This window comes from Megascapheus bottae, chromosome 4 (assembly GCF_031878675.1).
Source record: "Megascapheus bottae isolate mThoBot1 chromosome 4, mThoBot2.hap1, whole genome shotgun sequence".
Taxonomy (NCBI): domain Eukaryota; kingdom Metazoa; phylum Chordata; class Mammalia; order Rodentia; family Geomyidae; genus Megascapheus; species Megascapheus bottae.
This window is the reverse complement of record NC_143512.1, coordinates 63192819-63211301: the sequence shown is the minus strand read 5'-3', so window position 1 is coordinate 63211301 and position 18483 is coordinate 63192819. Positions and strand designations below refer to the sequence as shown.

At 37.3% G+C, this 18483-nt stretch overlaps 2 protein-coding genes across 4 annotated transcripts in view; one reads left to right on the top strand and one right to left on the bottom strand.

Annotated features, from left to right (window-relative positions):
• Window positions 1-5899, top strand: part of Osmr (oncostatin M receptor) — a 42138-nt gene extending 36239 nt beyond the window's left edge. Inside the window, 5 exon segments of the mRNA XM_090332025.1 lie at window positions 800-964; window positions 2151-2232; window positions 3303-3375; window positions 4135-4592; window positions 4594-5899. Coding sequence (XP_090188151.1) covers window positions 800-964; window positions 2151-2232; window positions 3303-3375; window positions 4135-4592; window positions 4594-4675 — 860 coding nt within the window. The 3' untranslated portion in view covers window positions 4676-5899.
• A 2899-nt stretch (window positions 5900-8798) lies between these two features.
• The window catches only part of Rictor (RPTOR independent companion of MTOR complex 2), an 85662-nt gene continuing 75977 nt past the window's right edge, over window positions 8799-18483 (bottom strand). For all 3 annotated transcript variants that reach the window (XM_090332019.1, XM_090332020.1, XM_090332021.1), the window contains 4 exons: window positions 16126-16281; window positions 15226-15349; window positions 13360-13498; window positions 8799-13233 (listed from right to left, as the gene is read on the bottom strand). In XM_090332019.1, coding sequence (XP_090188145.1) covers window positions 13159-13233; window positions 13360-13498; window positions 15226-15349; window positions 16126-16281 — 494 coding nt within the window. In that variant the 3' untranslated portion in view covers window positions 8799-13158. The remainder of the gene's footprint in view (window positions 13234-13359; window positions 13499-15225; window positions 15350-16125; window positions 16282-18483) is intronic.

Sequence of the window (18483 nt, the reverse complement as noted above, 5' to 3'; positions counted from 1 at the left end):
CCTCCCAGCGCAGAGGGGAGAGGTCCTGGAAAGGTACTCCTGGCCTCACTTTAGGATCAAAAGGAGCTCTTAGATTTAGAAAAAAGGAGAAGATAAAAGGCCAGGATTTTTAATGTATTTCAGGAAGAACAAGGCTAGACCAAAAAACTGCATAAGAAATCCTGCCATCTACAGAATTTTCTAGACCTCTTTACTTTAACTTTGTCAAATGTCTTGACTGTGTATTTTTTTTTTTGCCAGTCTTGGGGTTTGAACTCAGGGCTTGGGCACTGTTCTTGAGCTTTCTCAAGGCTAGTGTTCTACCACGTGAGACACAGCACCACATCCCAGCTTTTTCTGTGCACATGGTACAGGGGAATTGAACCCAGAGCTTCGTGCATGCTAGACAAGCACTCTAGCAGTAGGCCGCATTCCTGGTTATTTCCCTTCAGTTCTATTTTGGTGGTATGGGGGATGGAACCAGGGCCTTACACAAGTTGAAGTGCTCTACTACTGAACACGGTCCCAGCCTTACAATTGATTTCAAAGTCTCTTCAGAGTTCTTACCATCTCTGGCAGATCTGTGTGTTCTGTCTGTCTGCATGGATCACCAATTACTCCCTCTGTATAGTAGACTTTTGGCTTGTAGTGCCATTTCTTTAAGCTTTTCTTGGGTGTTGAATTATCATAAGATTTTTCTTGTTGGTTTCAAAATCTTGACAGCACTGAAGTAATAAGAGCATTAGTGCCCAGCTCTTCTACCAACATTTACTGTGTTTCTATTTTTCCCCTTGTAAACAACATTGCTTTTAAATCACAGGTGATTCAGTATGCAAATATGACATCAAAAATCCAGAACAAAAGACATTCACTGTGGAGCACCTGCAGCCAGAATCCTCCTATGAGTTTCTGGTCACTTCCTATACACATGTCGGAGAAGGCCTCAATGGAACATTCAGGACGGTCATCACTCCAGATAAACTCTGTGAGTTCCGACAAGTGGAAACCCTTGCCTTGGGAGTTTCTCAGAAAGTGAGAGATTACAGAAATGTTGCCTTAGACTTTGTCTAGATTGGAATTCACAAACATTTCTTTTCCCCAAGCCTTTTTTTTTCTCTCTCTCTCCCTCTTTCTCTTACTTTTGTTCCACAGAAATATGCAGAATCCTACAAAAGCCAGGGAAGGGTGGACGTCATCTGACCCAGTTAGGGACTGGATCTTCTGCCTCTCAGAGACATCCAAGGCCCTTCTCTTAGAATGATTTGAAAATTCACAGAAGCTTCACTTAGTATGGACAAAGATTTTCATATATAACAGGCCACAGTGTGTTATTGGTGGTGGTGGAATTACTTTCTGCAGCCAGCCTTCCTTCTAGCTGGCTTTGCAATGGCAGATAATTGCTCCTTGTGCTGCCAGAGAGACCGATTAAAGGCAGGCTGTGTAGTGTGGATACTTTCCCAGCTTCTTGTTTGTGCATTTGGTGTCAGGTAAAGGTGTGATGAGGGGAGATCTTTCTTGTCCAAATGCATTTGGCTGGAGAGATGGTTATAAAACCAAGACTTATGCAGGGTATGGTGGCTCACACCTATAATCCTAGCTACTCAGGAGGCTGAGATCTGAGGATCGCAGTTCAAAGCCAGCCTAAGCACTAAAGTCCATGAGACTCTTATCTCTAATTAACCACTAGAAAACCAGAAGTGGTGCTGTGGCTCAAGGGATAGGGCAGTATCCTTGAGCTGAAGAGCTCAGGGACAGCGCCCAGACCCAGAGTCCAAGCCCCATGACCGACAAAACAAAACAAAAAACAAAAACAAACAACAACAATAAAACCAAAACAAGACCTATATTCACATCTCTATTCAAGCGGCAGGCAAATGCTTTCCATCTACCCATGAATCTTGGGCAAAGATGGAAAAGTGTAATTCTAATTTGAGGAGTGAGTGAGGAACTTATCCACATTAACAGAAAGGTAAGGATTTGATTCACAAAGACTTTGGCCAATGGCAAAAGAATCTTCTATCTGGGTGGACTGGTCCTTTTGCCACTGGTCAATCATGAAATTTGCCTAACTAGAAATTTGAGGATAATAATCATGTAAAATTATTATTACTCAAGCACTTACTTAAAACAATTCTTTGAGGAGCTCATAAAAAGATTCTTTCCTTCTTCAGCCCCCACGTTGGTACAGATCATTCTGCCCATGACTTTCAGTGTCTTGCTCATCATTGCTGTATGTTACTGGAAAAGCCAGTGGTAAGTGTGTGTGCAAAGTTGCATTCAAAAGTCAGATAGCAGTGCCACTGTATAATATGGAAAAACAAAAATAAGTACATATGGAGAGGGTAAGGGACAAAGGAGGTCTAGATGAAGAAGTGTAATTTCTTTCACAAGTTTTCCTTGCAGGTTTAGTACATGAGAAAAACAACCATATAAAATAAAGAATTTGCCAGGTGCTGGTGGCCCATATCTGTAATCCTAACTATTCAGGGGGCTTAGATATGAGGATTGCAGTTTGAAGCCAGCCTTAGGCAGGACAGTCTTTGAGACTCATATTAACTTAAAAAAAAGCCACAATAGAGCAAAACCTAAATACATAGGCCATATAGTATGACACCAAATGAAAGGACCTCCAGGATATAGAAACAAGCCATATAATGAGTGATTGTTGTCCTTAATGTACTATGTTATCTCTCATCACTTTTGCTGTCCCTTGGTTATCTTATATGGTTACAGTATTTTACCTTGTTATCTGATGTATTGTATATATGCTTATTTGGTTATTTGAAATCATAGGGAAGGGGGAAAAACAAGATGAGGGGTGGAGGTGGGGAGAGGGAAATGGGGACCAAGACATGAGAAAGAGTATCAATGTTTGTGAAGCAATGCACCTTCTACCTGGTGAATATAATGTAACCCTTCTATTAATTACAATAAAAAATGCATGAAAAAACCAGAAGTGGAGGTGTGACTCAGATGGTAGAACATTAGCCTTGAGAAAAAAACCCCAGAACTAGTACCTATGACCTGAGTTCAAGCCTCAGGAGTACACAAAAATATACTAATATAAAGAATTTTCAAGTGTCCCAATAGCCATAACCAATATAGACAATTCAATCTTCTAAGTACTTTATATTGAATAATCCATGTTGTTCTTGCAAGGTTACTATAAGTATTGGATTACTCCCATTTAACCAATGAGCAAAAGTACAATGGAATCCTTAATAAGGGATAGAGGAAAGATTAGAACCCAGGCATGGGACTGTAGAAATGTTAACTATTCCACTATACTGTGAAATTTAGTTTCATACCTACTGTTTTCCTAGGATGAAAGAGACGTGTTACCCAGACATACCAGATCCTAACAAAAGCAGCATCTTGTCATTGATAAAATCCAAGGTAAACATGAGGGAATTCTTTAAAAATTTTTTTAATTGTTAGGGTAATGTATAGAGGGGTTACAGTTACATTCTCCAGGTAGTAGGTGCATTACTTCTCACAAATTGATGCCAACATGAGGGAATTCTTGGTATATCAAATCCCTGTAAGGATGAATCCAGCTTTGGGCTATTGTAATGCTGCTTAGACCTCTGCTCCTACAGCTTTGAGCTAGGTGACTGAAGAGCCTGGAGATGTAATTCAGTGGTAGGGTGCTTACTCAGCACATATAAGGTCCTAGGGTTCATCCCCAGGACTGAGAAAAAGGTATGGATACATGAGGGTCGGGGAGGAGGATGGAGCAGGGGCCAGGGAGGGAAGGAAAGAGGGAGGCTGAGAGGGAAGAATGAAGTGTCAAAAGAGGGAAGGAAGGAAGAAAGGGAGGAAGGAAAAGAGGAAGGGAGGGAGGGAGGGAAGGAGAGAAGGAAGGAGAGGAGGGAAAGGGAAGGAAGAGAAGGAAGAAGAAAGGAAGGGAGAAAAGGAAGGGAGGGAGGGAAGAAGGAAAGACAAAGGAAAGAAGGGAGAGAGGGACGAAGTGAGAGGAAAAAAAGGAATTATTAGGTGATTGGAGCTTTGATTCCTTCTGTTCAGGCAAAGCATTTGATTTTCAACCCCACCTCCAAGCTTACTTGTAACCAGAAAGAAACATGAACCTCTAAGTGTACTTCAAATATCATACTCACTTTGATGCACACACATATTCTTTTCTTTCCTATGCAGGAAAACCCTCATTTAACAATAATGAATGTCAAAGACTGCATTCCAGATGCTATTGAAGTTATAAACAAGCCAGACAGCACCAAGGCACAAGCCATGGGCACTGAGAGTGAATTAATGAAGCCTGTCTACCGGTATCTCTTGCAAAAAGAGCACTCAGGCCCTGGGCCCTGGATCTGTTTCGAGAACTTTACTTACAATCAATCCGATTTTGACACTGGTTTGTGTGGTCATGTTCCAGTACCCTCCACAGACCTCAGGTGGCAACAAGGACTTTTGACCCCACCTGAAAACTTGCTTAACACCCTAGAAAGAAGCTACACAAAAACTCTGGGAGAAATGCGAGCTGGAGAAGCAAGCCTGAATTATGTGTCTCAGTTGGCATCACCCCTGTATGGGGACAGGGACAATATTTCAAACAATCTAACCATGCCAGAGCCCTGTTCAGACTATAAAATGCAAATGCCTTGCCTCACCCCTCCCAAGTGAAGGGGGCAGCTTGTCCGCCTTGGTTCTTTCAGGTCAAGATGAATACTACCATTAACCAGTGCACACTAACTAGATCCTACACCATGTTGGCACCATGTTAACACTACAGACTTTGGTCCTTTATCCCAGTTGAGTGCTCACTGCTTGCTGGTCCAATTTCTATAAGAACACTACAGTCTGGCTAGATTAAACACTAGAGTTAAGGGACTCAGCATTCCCTCTTGCAGGATTATTCTAGAAATGGCAGATCGTGGGAACACGATGGCCTTATTGTCTGTTCCGGTACATTCTCAGGTCTGCCCACTCAGTACTGTAGAAACAAATGGGCTGTGGTCCTAGAAGTTCCATTTCCCATGAGAAAATAGGGTCATTAAATTTTATTCTGATAAACACTAATTTTTTAGTTAATTTTTATTGTTATCCTAAAGGTGATGTGCAGAAGGTTACTGTTTCATAAATCAGGTAAATGAATACATTTCTTTTTGGTCACTCCTTTGTTCTTTCCCAATTTTTCCTGCCCATATCTGCAAAATTAACCCCTTTATGGCAAAGACCTAACATAATAGTTAAGCTCTGTGGATGAAACAGTAAGAGAACAAGACTAGCAATGAACTTGACTTGGGGGCAAGTTAATAAGCACTCCCTGTCTTAATTTTTAACTACCTCAGAATAGAAAAGGGAAAATGTATCACTACTTCCACTGACATTTTACTAATTCTGTTTTCATTCAAGAACTCTATATGGCCCATTTCCACTTAGCATCCTTTGATGCTAAGACGACCAATAGGTCTTCTGGGTCAAGAAAATTCTGCCCCATTAATATTCTTATTGTACTAAATTAGTTAAATGAAACTGCATTGTTGGATGCAACTTGAGATACAACTTCAAAAAGTTCCATGGAGTGGGAAATTCTGTTGACTCCAGAGAAACTATCTCCTTTCAAACTACGCTTGGTTCTCCAAATATGAGGGATCTCAATCCAAGAAAATATGCAAGAAATAAACCATACTATCTATGTCCCAGACACATACAAACTGCTTTGTGATGCATGATTCCTTAAAACAATACATTAACAATTATTGTCTTTGCATTGTAGTATTAGAGATGACACAGCATATCGGTGCATAGGTTCTTTGCAAATAGCATTTTATATAAGGGACATAAGCATGCAGATTGGGGTTTGGAATGGGTCCTGGAAATAACCACCACAGACACCAGAGGGGTGACCGTGTTTCCGAAACACTGGGTAGGTGCAGATTAAGACTTTAATACGAGTAGTTCCTTTCTCCCACCAGCCAACCCCTAATGCCTGTCACATTTTTATAAAAGCATGAAGAAAGGTTCCTTTTGTTTTGCCGTCTGCTGTCTGTGTGGTGGAAATGACACTGCCTATACTCTACTACCAAATGTTATCCTACAGAGGCCATTCACCTCAGAATATACCTACACGGTTCTGTTCTGTTCACACTTTTCAGCCATTTCTTCAGAGGTAAACAGCCTTTTGCTGGAAAAGCTGGTTATATCCTAACACAGTATTTCATTTAGTCTGATAGTTGTGAAAAGACTTGATTCAGTATTGAAATCACTTGTGCTCCCTCCCGTTTTTCATCTGAAACTTGGACACAGAAATGTAAATGGCAATGATTTTTGTATGTAGTCTTCCATTTAGGTTTGGTTTAAAAAACAATGCACAGGGACACAGGGCTGGGATGTAGCCCAGTGGCAAAGCGCTTGCCTAGCAAGTGCAATGTCCTGGGTTTGATCTCCAGGTCCAAAAAAGAAAAAGACTATATATATATATATATATTGCAGTCTCGAAGTTGTTTTGCTGTTACAGTCTTAATTAAAACATTTCACCAAAATGTTGTTTTATTTACCTCAATGAAATCAATGTGTAACCATTACTGAGTGCAGCCAATAAACTGCTTCATGAACTACTAAAACATTAAGTTCCTGGGTACACTTAAAGCCTGTTACTCAGCCTCACTAGCATGTGACCTGGAATCAGTGTGTATCCGGTCTCAGGTAATTGATTCACTCTACACTTGTGAGAATCAGTGGCTTAATTCAAAGCCTCCTGAAATGCAGCAATATGCCAATAGGAAGCGCATGGATATGTAACTGTGTGCTCACAGTATCAGTATGACCTATAGCTGACCTTCCTCCCCCTACATTTTTAACAACTAGATATATCGAAACTTAAGAGGTTTTGTAATATTCTATGTCAGCATTGCTTTAAAGAAGTGCTATTCAGAAACTTTTAAGTTTATATTCGTGTGTCAGTAGAAATATCAGTATTAAAAGAAAAAAATTACTACATAAAAAATAGAATTATCCGCCTTAACATTACATCTATGGCTGGGGTTAGCCCCCTTGATCAATCTCAGCCCCTAAGGAGACTGATATCTGAGGATCACAGTACAAAGTCAAAGTCAACTTGGGCAGGCAAGTCTTTGAAAAGGTCTCATCTTCAATTAATTATTCAGTAAGTTCGCATGGTGGCTCAAGTGGTAGAGAGCAGACCTTTAGCAAAAAAAAAAAAAAAAAAAAGCTTGGGGACAGAACCCAGGTCCTGAAGATAGGCACAAAGAGAAAAAGCAAAACAAAACAAAAAAACAAAACCCTCACTTTGAAGCAAACCATGCTTCCTTTGAAAATCTTAAATGATTTCCTTAAATAAGCTCTAATTTTTCCAACAAGATCACAATACCTTGAACAAGTAAGTGTACCTTAAACCAAATTAGCGATTCCTTAGCGATGGACATTTTGGTGATGAGATGGACTGACATGATCTGTATATAGTGCACTACCTACACAGCTCTTCAGTTGTGTGCAGGGAATCCTGGTGACTCAGACATACATCACAGGCCTGAAATGCTCACCTCCTAACACTTAATCTGTTCATGATGGTCAATGCCATGACCTACTAGACTGTATAAGGGAATGAAATTTAACAGGCTTAGTTAACACTGCTTCTAAGAATAAGGTGGCTGCAACATAAAGAACTTAGAAAACAGATTAAGACATTATATGAGGTGGAAGATCTAAAAACTTTTAACTGATGGCAGTAAATGTCTTCAGGATTTTTAAAATACCTGTAACATTCAATAGAAGGATCATGCATACATAGCTAACTTAAGTTCTTGAAAATAAACATAAAGATGGGAAAAAATGATTCTCAGAGTATCTGAGAGTATCAAAAACAAATCTGTTCTTAAGGTGAGGTATGTATTTTACCAACTGTCACATATCCTAGTTTTCATGCTGAATTTTACTCTCCAGAACTGTTTTGCATGTGATATGCTTTCCTGTCACAAGGCAGCTACAGGTTAGCCTATCTGATCAGGCCAATTTCATGAGAAAAAGAATACTTCCCACAGAAGGCATCTTCACTTATAATTACCAAAAGCATTGTCTGCTCAAAATTTCAGAAATATTGTATTTAGAAAACTTTCCACCTTCCAGACCCCGATTTTTATTAGCTTGCATTAACTATATATTTCTTTGTCAGACATAAATGTGTATATTTAATCATATTTACCCCACTGATCACTTTTTCCCATCCCTTCTCCCACTTACACTTTCTTTTCTTTTTTTTTTTTGGTCAGTCATGGGATTTGAACTCTGGGCCTGGGCACTGTCCCTGAGCTCTCCAGCTCAAGACTACTGCTCTATCACTTAAGCCTCAGCCCCACTTCCGGTTTCCTAGTGGTTAACTGGTGATAAAAGTCTCATGGACTTCAGTGTCCAAACTGGCTTTGAACCGTGATCCTCAGATCTCAGCCTCCTGAGTAGCTAGGATTACTGGCATCTGGCCATTCTTGCACTTTTTAAACATAGGTTTTTATTATGGCCCTTCCACCTATGCATACAAGATGTGATTATCTTCTGGGGGTTGTTTACCAACCCCTCTGGCTTTCTTCACCAGTTAGCCTTCCATTTATGACAAAATCTACTTAATTTTCTTTCCAGTTGTCACATCCAAGAGAGAACATTGCAGTATTGGTCTGATCTGGCTTAGTTTGCTTCTTCCATTTTCTTTCAAATAAAATTTCATTTTTGTTTATGGCTGAGTAACTCCATTGTGTATATATGAGAACGTAGATATTTGACTAAATTGTGAACAAGGCTTTCCATTAAAGTACCACTGCCAGCACCACCAGTTTAGGAATTTTAAGTACATTTTATTAACAATGTATCCCTTTGATAAGATTATGTTTCAGGAGGCTTTTAATGCCCTTGACATAAACTGTACACATTATACAAAAACAAGAAAACCACAACAAAAAGTCAGGGTGAGCAAAAACATTTCGGGACAACTCTTATTTAAATTATGCACAACTCAATGAAATATTCTTACGGAAAATATATAAATACTTTTTGTTCTATGTTACAGTTATACAATATAAATCAGATTTCAATGTCTGTTCAGTGACCTACAAACACCAGAACCTCCAAATATGTAGCAGCGTATTACTAACTAAAAAGAAATCATGTGGTTACAGAACATTAAAGTCTGAGATTTTTATTTTCACAATCCCTTACTATTTTTTAAAACTAATTTACACCATTTGTTTTACAACGCATCCTAAGGGTTTCTGACAGGTCAGTAAATGGAACATATTTCAACAATCATCCATCAATTCTTCTTCACTCCCCACCTCTCTGCCCCATGATTTTGCTTTTTGTGCTAAATCAACCCGGTTAAGTGGCAAAATAGTAAGAATTTTTGGCATTAATTATACTTTTCAAATTAAGCATTTTATAAAGAAACAATATGTGCAATTTATGCATGCTGTGGCATAGTTATCCACATAATTATAAAATATATTCCAATGGAGGAAAATTCCATATTCTATGAGTCATTTCAACCCACTATGAAAAAAAACTATGGAGGGAACCTAGAACTAAAAGATAAAAAGAACACTTCTGGAAAGATTCTGAAATCTTAGTACATTTCACTGTTCTTTGATAAGCACTGCTATTAATTTCACTGTTACATTTTCTGATGAAATTCTCAATGTAGTGATATTCTTGAAATTAAGATGGCAACAAGATATTTTATAAATACAAAGACATAGGGACCTTTACCAACTTATATTTTAGAAAAACTGAAATGCCATTCATTTCTAACACCTCTTCTTAAAGGTCTCTCAAGTAATTCTCTTTGATTTCCCATGTTTTAGTTGACAGATAATTTGAGTGAAAAATGGAAGCATAGGACTACAAGGTTTGGGAGAAAAACAAAACAAACCCCTTACTTCCAAAGAAGATTTCCGAAAGCAATTTACAAGTTCTTTTCACACGAAATTAGCACCTCACTCTTACCACACAAAAATAATTGCAGTTTTAATTTGAATGACACACATTTTTTTATTGCTTATGATCTGTGCTTTGATATGGGGACAAAGGCATCCTCTGAATGGAATGACATTAAAAATTTATTTAAATAGCAGAAGACAAATCTAAATAAGCATTGACATCTCACTGTTGAAAACTCTTGCCACTGGGACATGCCTTGAAAAATGCATCTTTAATCATCTCAAGCTCTCGACAAGAGCTGGAAGCCATTAAAGCCACTATTTTTGAAGGAGTTTTCTATGCATTATTAGAACAATAATGTATAGATTTCCAAAAACACTCTTTTAACATTATTGTCTTATAAAAATGTCTTTATATTACTAAACTTTATCAGAAAATTTTAATTAGGGAGAACACACTTCCTACTTTCTACTCCCCAATTTACCTAAGCACAAACTGGGAATAAAAGTATAAGAAATTTTAAGAGTATACTTAATTAGGTATACTAAATTTCTAATTTCATTATCAATATTTTCTCAGTATGTGAAATTGAAATCTATTTTTGAAAAGAGTTCAATTAGAAATAATAATTCACTTTACAATTAGAAATTCAGTTTACAACCAATATAGCTGTTCAAATTCTTCCAAATTATTCAATAATTATCAATGATAGAAATTTATATGTACTAAGATTAATTCTAAAATCTTAAAAAAGCTACAGTATTGACATCATTATTTTGATGTTCTATAGCGTGGTGGTATATGACTTTCTCAATTAATTCTATTACTGACACCATTCTTAAGACTTTTCAGCTATAATTTAATATTCTTAAACACCTAAGTTAATGACTTGGCACTGCATGTATTTTTCATCATAAACATCTACTTCTGTACAAGCAAATATTAAAAGAAAACATATTAGACCTGTCAGTAAAAACATGGATAAACCAAATAGCACTATAAATTTAAACAGACTTCTGAGTATGTTGACAATCACAAAGCTGAGTGTCTTCCAATAGTAAGTGCTATAGGCAGATATGATGACATACATGTCTTTCAAAGTAACAGTCAAACAACAACAACGACAACAAAACCTGTTCAGGCTAATAGTAACAGCCTTCTTTAGGATAAATGATGGGGTGAGGGGGGGAGATAGGGATGGAGGGCTATCTGTGACAAGATAGAATTATTGACTTTTGAGAGATTAAACCACAGAATTTTATATTCTATATTAACTGAGGTAGTGTTTAAAGTGAATGTCTAAAATGCGCTAATCCCATTATGAGTAATACTACTACATTACTTCCTTTGGAATTTTAACCACTATTTGGTTTAGTATCTCTGATGTTTGGTTCTCTGGAAAGGCAGTTTTATTTGTCCAAGACCAAAGACCAAGGTGACAGGCAACATTCTTAGAAGTACTGTTGACATTTAAATAAACACTTGGGTTCAGTGGTAAAGTGATCTGTTTTACCTTCACTGCATTTTATGAGAGAAAAGAACGCTTTTTTTTTTAACATAAGCAGCAGCTTAGAGCCCTTATCTGCCTTGTTTTAATGTAAGTTGCTACACAGTGCACACGAGAACAAATGAAGTGCAGTCCACAAGGTGTTAGGAAGAGAGATGAAATCCTTCATCCCAATGGGAGCTTTCAGTGCTAGGAAGTTAAAATTGGAAGAAAAAAAAAATCTCTGTGAGTTAGGTTTTCTAGTTCACAGGGTCCTTTACAGAGATCTCAAAGGATCAAGACCATTACAAAAAAGATTTGCAACATAGGAAAATATTAACCAATGTTCTATGACTGTGTCAAAGCTGATGTGTAATTATAAAAATGTTCTACACAAATGAATTAAAAAAGGGTTCTAATCAGTCCAGCTGGATTTTTTCTATTTATATGCAGATTTCAAAAAAAAAAAAAGACAATCCTTTCACTTACAAGCATTATAAGGATGGTGGCCATGCTATCTTTATATACAAATTTGCATATATGTTTGGCTCTTGTAAAGGTTTCCAAATATCTTCATACATACACAAGTTGGACAAACAAAACCTTGCCTCCATCAACTCATTAACTTCACAAATGTGATAAAGGCAGTAACTGCACCCTTAAAACCCATCTATCACTACCTTTAATTTGTGCAAAATATGAACACTGACAAAAATTAAATTACTGATGCTTTAAAATTTAGTACTTAAGGCTTTTCACTACAATTTGATTAATGAGTTTCAATAAAAATTTTTAAAAAAGATATATGGCTCTTCTTTTCCCATGGAATGTGTAAATTGCAGGCACACACAGCTCTTGCTCAAGAGATTCTAAGTATTCTTTAATGCTTTCCTTTGTGCTGGGTCTAAACTAATAGTGCTTGTTCAAGTCCCTATTTAAAATGATGATATGGGAAGTTGACGAAAATGGAAGTCTACCACAAATATATGTATTTTTTTAAGTGGGAAATATTTTCAATTAAACTACAAAATGTCCTCTAAGTTTTAATCAGAAACTGTAGTGAAAAACCTTACTTGGTTTAAACAACCTATAATAATACACTGAAATGAAATTGGAGAGATGGAGAACAACTAAGAATTTTTATGCAGTCTAATAACTTTAAAAAATAACTTAAGAGTCCCAGATTTCTGAGGCTCCTCTTTTGCTTTGAGGTTACAATCCTCTGAAGTAGTGTTACAAACCTTAATAGAAGGTGGAAGGGCTGAGGTTCCCTTTCTAACACCAGCAGTTACAGCATACATACCCTGTGTGGTAACAGGATGTAGCCTCACAGATACTGACTCCTGGTTTCCACGAATTAGGTAACAAACAAGGCATCTTTGTATTTACCCAAAAAGAAAATAAGAAAAAGAATTCAGTAATAACTGTGTGATGGGTGCATTTGTATTTCCTATTATTGATCTATTGTCATTAGGCCTTTACAAATGAAAAAATAGAAAACCTATACCTATGTAGGTATTCAGTGCTTTGCTCTTGCATATGATGGTAACTTAAATTCTTTAACTTGTGAAGAATCAGGAACCCTTCCAAGGGCTCAGTAGGGGAGAGAAGGAAGTTGATTTGGTTAGGAAGTCAGCAGTTCCAACTGTTCAGGTAGCAGTAATTACTGGAACAGTGCACAGAAGAGACTTCTGTCTTTGCTGCACAGTACGTCAGTACTTTGAGGCTTTTAGGGTATCCACAAATATGCATATATATAGTATGTATCTATATACATCATAGATAAGAGGTCAGGATTCAGCAGATGTATCAGTTATAGGTTGCTTTGGTGGTATTGCCAACACAGCCTCTGCCTCTTCATGCATCTAGGAAAAATGTGGTAAATTATTAAGGCCTTTTATAGAAACAGCACAAGATGTAAATATAATCTTTCTTTTAACTTAATTCAAACACGGAATGATTCTGGAGTTTTCAGACATACAAATCCTTACTTGTAAAAACTGTACATCTTGAAATAATTCTTGTATGAACCTCCGACATTGCAGTCTAAATGTGCAGTGTGACAGCAAGTGGGAAACTTCAGAATAAAGGCATATGTCATCAAATGTTTGGGGATACTTCTCCTTAATTCTAAAATGAAAGAAGAATCAATAGGATGATACAAATTGTAACCATGATTCATCCATTTTTCTTCCAATATATCAATTTTATTTTTTTAAGGTTACCCAAACCTTTATGCTTCTGATAAAGTTAAAAAATATAGTGTAAGAAATCATATTTACATAGCATATAACAAACTCAAGTATTGTCAAAATCAAGTTTTACAACAGTATTGTTTTTAAAGTCAGACTAGGGTTATTAATAATATCTTTAGCTATCTGAACCTATCCTCTAATATTTCAAAAAATGACTTTTGCTGGAAAGCAGCTCAGATTATCCATTGTGGGGGACATAGAGCTCTCTGCCCAGAAATCTGCAGAAAGGTAATGACACCTGCATTGCCTTTAAAAGTCCCACAGGAAATCTTACAAGTGCATTTCTTCTGAATTTCCTCTAAATTCTGCAAATACGGATGCTAACTAACTGTCCACATTTCCTTTTGTCAGGTTGCAGTAACCTAAAAAAAATCTATAAAACTCAAGAGAAATTAGAAAAAAAATTCAATTAACTAGTATTTTTTTTTTAATTGAAGCCTGCTTTTTCTCAAACTTTTAGTCTTTGGACTTACTCTCTTAAAAAGTCAAGTGTTAGCTGGGCGCTGGTGGCTGCAATCCTAGCTACTCAGGAGGCTGAGATCTGAGGATTGTGGTTCAGAAGCCAGCGGTACAAAAGTACCTGAGATTCTTCTCTCCTATTAACTACCAGAAACATGGAAGTGGCTCAAGGGATAGGTTGGTAGCTTTGAGCTGAAGAGCTCAGGGACAGTGCCCAGGCCCAGAGTTCAAATCCCAAAAGCAGCCAACCCAAAAAAAAAAAAAAAAAAAAAGGAAAAGAAAGGACGGAAGAAAGGAAGAAAATAAAACAAAGAAAAGAAAAAAAAGTGAAGTGTTGGACTGGGAGAGTGAGCTAGTGGCAGAGTACTTGCCTAGCATGCACGAAGCTCTGGGTTTGATTTCTTTGTACCACATACACTGCTGTGGCTCAAGCAGTAAAATGCTATCCTTAAAGCTCAAGGACAGTACCCAGGCCCTGAGTTCAAGACCCAGCACTGGCAACAACAAAAAAATGTCAAGCGTTACAGCCATCAATAATTACTGTGTCAAAAACAAATTGAGAATGTAAAGGATATTATTTTGAAATTACCTCAAATTCTTCACATGGCAACATGGGATAGGTACGTTTTAATAACAAAACCTAACTTTTTTTAAAATGTAAAAAAATGAACACAGTGGCACTGTTTTAGATAGTTATCCTCTGTGTGTGTGCTGATCGTGGGGCTTGAACTCAGTGCATCAACATTGTCCCTGAGCTTTTCACTCAAGTCTATACTTGACCATTTTGCGGTACAGCTCCATTTCCAGCTTTTTGGTCGTTAGAGAAGAGTCTCACCAACTTTCCTGGCAGAATTGGCTTTGAACCTCAGATCTCAGCCTCCTGAATAGGATTTACAAGTATGAGCCACTAGCCCAGTTCTGTTTTAAAGATAGCCTACATTTTAGAGTCTGGCTTACTGAATGAGAACTAGATTCTCATTCTTACTTTTGTATTCAAACTGGTGAAATAAATACAAAGTGTAACAAAATTCATCCTCATACAGATGTGTATGAGGTGCTGGTAAACTAACTTCTGAACTATTTCAATAATCTTTTCTCACCTTACAAAGCAGAACAAATGACATTCATGCAAAGTTTACTCACGTTAGAAGCCCAGTTTCATGACACTTGGTGGAAACTGAGCTACTTAAATTAACAACTAATCTTAGAACTTCTTTGCGAAGGAGTATACGGCACATTGGTGTATCATCTGGAATTGTTTTAACACCTGAAAAGAAGATTTTGGTGTAAAGTTACTTTAAAAACTGAGACCAGTTGCATGTGGTCTGCCACTAACTTAGGAACAAAACTTTCTAATGAAAGAAGATGGATGCCATTCAAGTAAATGCAGGTACAGGTGCAATATAAAAGAATCTGCTACTGAAAAAGGGGTAGACGATCAGACAAGAATCTAATGCATGTCCTACAAAATTAAGAAAAGGGAAGGAGTGGCTGAGAATGCAGAAAGGGATTGACACTGACCAAGAAATATTCATAAACTACTTTCTTAAATGGTAACTCCTTTGTACAACCATGTAAAGATAATAGTAATAAAGACATAAAGAAAACAGTTGCTAAGCTGCTTCACTAAAACTAAACTTGCTACAGTTTTCTTTAATTTGTTTCAGCTTAATATAATTTCTTTGTGGTGATGTTAGCACTTGAACTTGGAGCCTAGAGCTCCTAGTGGACCTTTTTATGCTCACAGCTGGCACTTTATCACTTCAACAACACCTTCTGTTCTGGCCTTTTGCAGGTTAACCGAAGAGCCTCTTGGATTTGTCTACTCTGGCTGGCTTGTAAGTGCAATTCTCAGATCAAAGCCTCCTGAGGAGATGGAATTATAAATGTAAACCTACTCATACCCTGGCTTGCCAAAGTTTTGAAACAGCTTTAATTTTCAGTATTTATAAAAAAGTGACAATGCCCACCCCCCAAAACAATCCAACAAGCTAAAGACCAACTAAAACCCAGCTAATATTTATGCTGAGAATTAAGTCTTACCTAGTATCAATTCTGTGCTCTTGGTGCTGCTTGCTGAGCCTTCTTGAGAAACTCCATCACTGCATCCAGAAATCCCAGAAAACTTAGAGGGAACTACTTCTAAGGGATTGTGGAGAGGCTGTTCACACCAATCAGAGTATGGAATATCTTGAAGATCTGAAACAAAGACATTTGTTTTTTAAAGAATTATAGCCACTATATTCTTGTTTGCTCTCAACTCTAAAAAACTATTTACAACAATTCCTTCTCAAAATGGTATTTTCAAAGCAATCTAGATTACTTAGATATTGATTGCTCACACAGGGTAATCTTAAATTCTGAAGATAATTTATAAATAAGACTTTATTTCCCTAAATAACAAAATTACTATAGGAATACGATTAAAAATTCAAATGAATAGAGAGAGCTAAAAGTGAAAACATCTTGTTCTCTTTTCTTTCATTCTTCCTACCCCATCTAAATTCCTCTCTATAGTAAAGTGCCATTAAAATTTAACTATGTGTACATGTGCATCTACCAACACCGCCCCTCCCCTGCATAAGCACGTATCTTCACTTCTTTGGCTTAATTTTCTCTTTCTTGATCTTGAGTTATATTAGCAGCATTGTACAGTATGCTTTCCTCAGTTTTCCCTTAAAAATATCAATATGAGAAATACACTTTACCTCTATAGAGTTCATTCCTTACAATTTTATTTATTATATCAACTACACACTGTTAAGCTACTCATGGACAACATTCTGAAGTAAGCTAATGTTTAACTTCAAATGTTTGAGGATTTAATTTTTTCCTGGGCACTTATTTTTACATGGAGCAAATGGATATCAGAAAATAATTGGTTTTCCTTGGTACTTCAAGAAACACTGAAAATTAATCTTTATAATTTTCACAAAGAAAATACACATTCAGCTAGAGGAAACAAATCCTTATTAAAGGCAGGTCCAGTATTCTTATACCCATAATATGAAAAGTATTTATCTTCCCCTGTTTTTGTTTCTACAACGTAAGATTCCTTCAGTCATCTGAGTACTTGCTAAGATTACTGCTTATATCATATTAAACAGAAAATATTTCAGTTCCTTGGAAAAGAAGATTTCTAAATTCAGTGCAGTTTAACATTTTGGTTATTAAAGAAATTATGTGTTTGCCAAACATGTAAAAGTAAGATATATTAGTGTAAGGTCAGCCGAAAGGAAACTCCACGCAGTTCAGGAGAAGAGGGTTTATTGCATGAGGAAAGAGCAGACTCCTGCCACCCAAGATGGAGCCTGGGCGAGCAAGAGGGCTTAGGGCGGGAAGTGAGAGATTATATAGGGGGAGGGGAACAGACACAGCGGAAATAGATATGACCTCAGAGGATGGGGAAATACCTCAGTGGGGACCTCCCACTGCCCCCAGCCATGCCAGTTGCCAGGGTTACAGGTGCTGGGTGGGGATTCCCGGGGTGCAGGGAGCAAGAGCCAAGGGAAGAAGTCATTTCTTCCAGGCAGACTTAACAATTAGTATGCATTATTTTTCAAAATAAAACCACCAGGAAAGGTTCTAGAACTAAAGATATACCTAAAAGCTACTTTTTAAGGTAATTTTCCTAAGTAACAATGAATAACCATGTTATTTTAGACCTAGCTAATGAACTAACCTTCCTGGTTCAAGTAACAGTAAAATTACACTTTTTTCAGTTAACAAATTTCATTCCTCTAGGTAAGCAAGGTTCAGAATTAATTCTTTCTCGGGGGCACTGGTGGTTCATGCCTATAATCTTAACTACTCAGGAGGCTGAGATCTGAGGATCATGGTTCAAAGCCAAAGCCAGCCCAGGCACACAAAAGTCTGGGAGACTCTTACCTCCAAATAACAAAATGAAGTGGCAATGCTGTGGCTCACATGGTAGAGCATTAGCCTTGAACTGAAAAGCTTAGGGCTGGCACTCAGGCCCACAGTTCAAGCCCCATTACCGGCAGGACGAAAAAAAAATTCTCTCCTCTGAAGACGTGAAATAGCTTCTTGCTTTTTGTATGCAGGACATTAGTCATGAAACATATTAAGCCACACAAATAACATTTTAAATGAGATAAAGGTATGTGAACTCAGAGACTGAAGTAGGATAAAGCAGGATAAAGAGAACAGGGGAAAGGAACAGCGGGCTGACCTACTGTTCTTACTGGTGGAGATGTGCACCTATTCAGTTGAAGGAAAATGCACACCAGGTTCAGACTATTAAATTCCATCCTCTATTAAGAAAAATTCCATGCAATGAAGTTTAGACACACTTCACTGGAGATATTTTATTTCCAGGTTACTGTTAATTTGGATAAAGCATTTTAGTCCTAAGTTAAATGGGTTTACTTAAAAAGGTTG